Genomic DNA, 7,292 nt, shown 5'->3' on the forward strand with positions numbered 1-7,292 from the left:
AGAAACGCTGGGCTGGAAGAAACACAAGCTGGAATCAAGATTGCTGGGAGAAATATCAATAACCTCAGATATGCAGATGACACCACCCTTATGGCAGAAAGTGAAAAAGAACTAAAGAGCCTCTTGATGAAAGTGAAAGAGGAGAGTGCAAAAGTTGGCTTAAAGCTCAACATTCAGAAAACTAAGATCGTGGCATCTGGTCCCATCACTTCATGGCACATAGATGGGGAAACAGTGGAAACAGTGGCTTACTTTATTTTCTGGGCTCCAAAATCACTGCAGATGGTGATTGCAGCATTGAAATTAAACGACGCTTACTCCTTGGAAGGAAAGTTATGACCAACCTAGACAGCATAGTAAAAAGCAGAGACATTACTTTGTCAACAAAGGTCCGTCTGGTCAAGGCTATGGTTTTTCCATGTATGGAGGTGAGAGTTGGACTATAAAGAAAGCTGAGCGCCGAAGAATTGATGCTTTTGAACTGTGGTGTTGGAGAAGACTCTTGAGAGTCTCTTGGATTGCAAGGAGATCCAACCAGTCCATCCTAAAGGAGATCAGTCCTGGTTGTTCATTGGAAGGACTGATGTTGAAGCTGAAACTCCAATACTTTGGCCACCTGATGCGAAGAGCTAACTCATTGGAAAAGAGCCTGATGCTGGGAAAGATTGAGGGCAGGAGGAGAAGGGGACGACAGAGGATGAGATGGCTGGATGGCATCACCAACTCGATGGACATGGGTTTGGGTGGACTCAGGGAGTTGGTGATGGACAGGGAGGCCTGGTGTGCTGGGGTTCATGGGGTCACAAAGAATCGGACATGACTGAGCAACTGAACTGAACTGAAAGTTAGATAAACTCATGCGTAAAAGAAAGCCTTGAGGGATTTTACTACAAGAAGGTCCTTATTGAGTTATTTTCCTTTCTAGGGTCAGATTTTGGCTAATTTGAAGGCCATGGATTCTGATTGGTTTGCACAAAACTACATGGGTAGAAAAGCCAAGGTAAGTTTCTGGTTAAAAATATGCTTGAGGAAAAAAAAGATATGCTTGAGAAAAAAGATATGCTTGAGGGATTTTCCTGGCAGTCCAGTGGTTAAGGCTCCATGCTTCCACTGCATGGGGTGTGGGTTCTATCCCTGGTGGGGGAGTTAAGATCCTGCATGCCACACAGTGTGGTCCCCCCCCCCAACAAAAACCTTTGAATTTCCAAAGCACTATAATATCTGGAGCTCTAATACTTGCTAATAAAAATATGAAGAGGAAGGCTGCTGCTTCTTAGGAAAATTTTCCTGTGTTATTTCATGTATTTATTTCTTAGTTGAAAAATAGCTCCTGGAAATTCTTTGGAAAAAATAAAAGCCAAAATTCAAATTGTCTTTTGTTCATCCACTCTGGCGTCAGATGAAAAATAAACAGGGCCCTTGGCTTTCAGAATTGATTTGGAATTTCTTTTGCAGTAAAATAGCATATGTTGGGTCTTTAAGAAAGTTATTTCCCTCTATTGCTATTACTTCCTATTACTCAGAGCCTGGCCTGATTCTTAAGTAAACTCACCTTTTTATTTGTGTTTATTTTTGTGGGAGCCAGGTTGGATTGCCTCCTTTGGAGAAGTTTAACAACTGGGGTGGATCACTGTCCCTGGGGCACCCATTTGGAGCCACTGGCTGTCGGTTGGTCATGGCAGCTGCCAACAGGTTACGGAAGGAAGGAGGCCAGTATGGTCTAGTTGCCGCCTGTGCAGCTGGAGGGCAGGTAGGTCACAGAAGCTTAATAGGAGCTTCCAGAAAGTCATTTTCTTAGAAACAAACTCATCTAAGAATGTTTGATTTAGCTTAATTCGAAACAGTCTTAGAGTGATTTTTCTGATGACACACAACTGGAAAGAAAAAGCCCATTTTTGAAGGCCGGGGAGTACAACTCAATCCTGAGAGTACTTTGAATGAAAGAAGGTATTTAAATACAAATTTTTTTTTCCCCCTAAAATAATGTTTACAGGTTTTATTTATAAAAGTTACATGTGCTCATTATGGAAATTATGGAAAGTACAAAAAGTATATAGAAAATAAGACTAGAATCACCTATAATCCCCTCATCAGACACTATCATTATTCATACTTTGATATATTTTCTTCTTTAATAATAAAATTTTATTCATTTATTTAGTCACCTTGAGACCTTATCTATAAAATCTCTCCAAGAGGAAAACTGTCTTTCTTGAGAACTGAACTATACAATGGAGAATTAATTTACCTCTGGATAGCTTATTGCTGTTCAGCTGGGGAAAATTATGTTTTCTACAGATTTTTTCTATCTGTTTTACTTGTGTTACCGACAAAACTTCCTACCTGTAGCATTTCACTGTGGGACCACAATCCAAAGGAAGGCTGGCTGTAATCCATCTTTTTTTTTTTAACCCTGCTGCAAACAGATTTGATTTTTCACCAGATAACAGAATCTATCTGTTGCTGACCAAGATGAATAAGATATGTAGAAGCATAAACATCTTGCATTTAAAAGTGTTTATTTATGGCTTTTCCTCAGAGACTTTGGAAAAGCAAGGGGTCAGTTATTTTTAGGTTAGAATATTTTAGACTTCATGATCAGAAGTATTTTCTAATCTGGGTAACTTTGTTTATGGAAAACCATGGTTGGTCAGGACTGGAGCCCTCCTTCTTATCTTTCTATGCCAAGATTCAATGGAGGAGATAACTGGTGCACAATGTTGTACATAGTGCATAGTCCACACTGGTCAGTGTCCTTTGGTTTTGAGTGTTTGTTCCCTAATTTTTTAATCTAGCACATAGAGGATTAGTAACCTAATACTAGATGCTTTTGTAAATGAACAAAGAAGAATATCCAGTGTTATTACTTTCCTCTAGAAGTTTAAGTGTAGTGAGGAAGGAGATGATGCATTCTAGACACTAGATTCAACCTGGCATTGTTGCATCAAGAGCCAAGTGAGTGCTGTATAGACATGATTAGATTAGAGGACGAATCCATCATTGGATCTAGAGCAGGATTTCTCAGCTTTGGCACTAGTAACACTTTGGGCTAGGTAATTCTTTATTTGGCTGGCAGGACTGTGCTGTGTGTTGTAGGGTGTTTAGCATGGTCTCTGTCCACTAGATAACAGTAGCAGACAACCCCCCTCACTACCCCCTCTCCCTGTCTCACCATATACACACAGTTGGGACAACCAAAAATATCTCCAGACATTGCTAAATGTCCTCTGGAGAGGGTGGGGAGCAAAATCACTGCAGTTGGGAATCACTGATGTAGAATAGTATAAAAGATTTGGAACATGAAAATAACACAGCTTAATAAAACAGGAGAAGGAATATTCTAACTTATTATGTGTTCTTCTAGGACAACTCTAAATCAGTCAGACCTTCCCACCCCTGTTCTTTTGTTTCTTGTGCCTATATCAAGGGTATTTAACAGTTTGTTTGGAACTACAGTGAACACTAGATTGAGGATAGAGACTGTGAAGCAAAACCTTGTACCCACACAGTGTTTAACTCGGTGCTTTATAAGTAATAGTTGCTTAATAAATATTGTGGGGATTGAATTGAATCTAGAAGTTAGGGAGACTAGTTAAACTATTAACTGGATTGATAACAGTCCAGAAGAAAGAATGATTATGATTATCAGATAGGATTTAGACTCGTGACATCATACATTTCTATACTAGGTTTAAACTAGGGAGATAACTATACTGTGCCTAGTGCTTGGGAAGGGGTTTTCTACTTTTTGACTTCTGTGGGACTGCAGCTCATCATCTCCACATGCATAGAGTAGTAAAGAAGAGTCCAGGCTTTGGAATCATCTGGTTTCAAGTCCTGACCCTGTTATTTGATAGCTTTCTGGATTTGGGTGAGTAATGTAACCTTTTTAAAAATTTTTACATAAAAAGCCCCCATTTTTCTCATCTTTCTCACAAGAAAGAAAATTGTTGTCAAATTCACTGTATAATATTTATTTTTATACAGCTGAAAAAATCCACTGTGAGTTATTTTAATAGCAACCACTTATGGAGCATCTACTAGGAATCAGACTCACATGTGTATGCATGTATGTGTGTGTGTGTGGTGTAGGTACACACACACATTGTATGCTATTGCTTAATTTAATGCTCACAAAAATACTTTGATGTGCGCACCACGAGCCCCATTTTATAGAGGAAGTTGAGATTCAGAGTGGCTAATAACTTTCCCAAGATCACACAGTGTTTAAATGGCAGAGTCAAGATTGAGTTCCAAAGCCTGTACTTTTCCCATGGTTCTCTGCTGCCTCCATACTGGCTGGATTCATTGCCTTTCATTGCTCTAATTGGACTTCTTTTTCCTTTTATAGGGCCATGCTATGATAGTGGAAGCTTATCCAAAATAATAGATCCAGAAGAGGTGACTTGGAGTTTCTGTGCAGCACTCGGCCTAGGCAATGCCATTTCAATGCACTGTTCAATGACATCTCTAGTTCTCAGCTCCTCTTAGGAAAGCAAAATTTGTGGCCTTTTGTTCAATACTTTGCAGTTAAGCCTTTCCAGTGTTCTGAGCTTTCCAAGAATGAAGCTTACTACTCTTTCAGGGATTCCTTAGTTACCAGACTCTCTCACAGTGATAGGTTCAAGCAGTTGTATTTGGTCTCTATTTTCACTAAGGACTGAATGAGTGGCTGCAGTTTTGGTAAGAGATTAGGTGAGATTTGGGATCACCTTTGTAACATTTGCCAATTATAACTCATTGCTATTTGTGACCTAACGATATACATTTTCTGTAAAATACAAAACCAGTGTGCCTAAATTAATTATGGGAAAATAATTCAGAATCTAAGCATCACTGAAAATTTACAGTAAATGTTTAGATGTATAAATACCTTGTTAAAAGTGTTAGTTGCTCAGTCGTCTCCAACTCTGTGACTCCATAGACTGTAGCCTGCCAGGCTCCTCTGTCCATGGAATTCTCCAGGCAAGAGTACTGGAGTGGGTTGCCATTTCCTTTTCCAGGGGATCTTCCTGATGCAGGGATCTAACCCACATCTCCTACATTGCACGCAGATTCTTTACCATCTGAGCCAACAGGGAAGCCCATGTTGGTTAACCTTAATAAAGTAGAAAAGTTTGAGAACCATTTGCCTTGTTTTACTAGAGGTAAGCGGAGAAGGCAATGGCACCCCACTCCGGTACTCTTGGCCTGGAGAATCCCATGGACTGAGGAGCCTGGTGGGCTGCAGTCCATGGGGTCGCTACGAGTCGGACACGACTGAGCGATTTCACTTTCACTTTCCACTTTCATGCATTGGAGAAGAAAATGGCAACCCACTCCAGTGTTCTTGCCTGGAAAATCCCAGGGACGGGGGAGCCCTGGTGGGCTGCTGTCTATGAGGTTGCATAGTCGGACACGACTGAAGCGACTTAGCAGCAGCATTAGAGGTAAGAGGTGGTTCTCTTGTTTTAGGGACAGATTTTGCCTTGGACTGCTCATTTGTAACTTCTAACCATTTTGGTCCACCATGAAGCCACTAGGAATATAAAGTCCTGCTTTAGAATAACACCATTTTTTCCCCATTGTCCAATTGAAATCAATTTATTTTATTACTGTTTGGAGATGTTTCTGTTTGCCAGGTGTAAAGAAATTTTAAAAATTTGGTCCACATACTAAAAATCCTCTCAGCGTTTTGACAACCAAACTGCATTTAATAACGTGTGCTCATGCTTTGAAGAAGCAAAATCTCAGCAGCAACCATTTATGTGAATGTTGTTTAGATATATGAAAGTTACTGGCAATCAGAATCATTCTCTAGTTCAGGGATAGTTTGGGCAAGGGAGCAAGTGCTAACCTCTTAAAAGGTTTTTTGAGGATCCCAGCATCATTTCCCCATGATTTCATTGGTAAATTCTACATAACGTGAATTTTTAATGCTGTAAACCAGTGTATTTACAAATCACAAGTATTAACTCTAGATAAGTTAAATATAAAAGGTAAAAAACTTTTTGCAATTTAGGGAAAAATACCGCTATTACTCTTAGGTTGGGATGAGTACTTTTTTTTAAACAAGACATTAAAAGTGTTATCAGAAAAGAGAAGATGTGTAAGTTGGCTTAAGTTGAAATAAGAATGTTGGTTCTTTATATGATAGAGTAGGAAGACAAGCCACAAATGTGGTGAAGATACAGATGCAACTTAACAAAGAATGTGCATATATATATATTACAAAGGTATATCATATTATACATGTGATAGAGATATCTCTTTTGTATCTCTGTCATATACATAGGATAGATATCTTACAAAATATGTATGATATAGATATATTTTATAAAGGATCTGGGATGTATACAGAATTCCTGTAAATTAGTAAGAAGAGAGATAGCATGGTAAAAACTGGCAAAAGATATGAACAGGTATTTTTTTAGAAAATAATACACAAATGGAGAATAAACATAAAAAGATGTGCATATGCTCACTAGTCATCAAGCTAAGATCACCAAACTAAGATCATGATGAGGTATTACTTTATGCCTACTAGACTGGCAAAAAACGAACAGGACTGAGAACACTAAGCGTTAGTGAGGATGTGGACAATAGGGACTTTTTATACCTGCTGGTAAAAGAATGCAAATTGATATAACCATTGTGGCAAACAGTCTGGCATTATCTTGTGCATTTGAATAGGACGCGCGTGGCTTATACTCCAGCACGCTGCTCTCAGGTGTATTTCCTGAAGAAACTTGCACGTGAGTTACCAGGAGACACGCACAGGAGTGCTGATAGCAGCGTTGCTCTTTAATAGCAAAATATTACCAATAACAAGTGTTCATCCACAGCAAAACTTCAAAAACAAGCAAAACTAAGTATACTCCTAGGTTGCCTACATATGAGATGAAAATATTTTCCAAAACAATTAAGAAAAAAATAGAAGTCTTATTGAAGAATTCCAAATAATATGTGTAGACCCCACACTCCAGGAGGTGGAGCATGCCCTTCTCACGTGAGTGTGGGCTGAATTAGTGACTCAACTCCAATAAATAAAGTATGAAGATGGAAAACCAGGCATCCTTACAGTGGAGAAACCTGGCAGACACTAGCTTAACTAAGAGCCCAGGGTTATCATCATAGCACTGGCATGTGGATATCGCAGACCTGATGGTATGATGTCGTCAAAAGGGCCCTTCTCCTTAGTGGTATTCTTTCTGGAGTACCCATAACCTAGTTGAATCTTGAGACATCAGACTAAACTAAACTGAGGGACATTCTACAAAATTCTTGCCAGTACTCAAAACTATCAAAGTTTT

The 7,292-nt window shown here is 39.2% G+C and overlaps 1 protein-coding gene across 6 annotated transcripts in view; it reads left to right on the forward strand.

Annotated features, from left to right (window-relative positions):
- Positions 1-5,127, forward strand: part of HADHB (hydroxyacyl-CoA dehydrogenase trifunctional multienzyme complex subunit beta) — a 32,979-nt gene extending 27,852 nt beyond the window's left edge. For 3 of the 6 annotated variants that reach the window (XM_081592803.1, XM_081592798.1, XM_081592802.1), the window contains 3 exons: positions 926-1,000; positions 1,586-1,750; positions 4,352-5,127. In XM_081592803.1, the coding sequence (XP_081448929.1) occupies positions 926-1,000; positions 1,586-1,750; positions 4,352-4,387 (276 nt within the window). In that variant the 3' untranslated portion in view covers positions 4,388-5,127. Of the gene's footprint in view, positions 1-925; positions 1,001-1,585; positions 1,982-4,351 lie in introns of those variants that run through there. The other 3 variants (XM_081592800.1, XM_081592797.1, XM_081592799.1) reach the window with 1 other exon arrangement.
- Positions 5,128-7,292: the final 2,165 nt, after the last annotated feature.

The sequence above is a fragment of the Giraffa tippelskirchi genome, chromosome 4, assembly GCF_054371585.1.
Source record: "Giraffa tippelskirchi isolate mGirTip1 chromosome 4, T2T-mGirTip1v1.2.pri, whole genome shotgun sequence".
In the NCBI taxonomy this organism is placed as follows: Eukaryota; Metazoa; Chordata; class Mammalia; order Artiodactyla; family Giraffidae; genus Giraffa; species Giraffa tippelskirchi.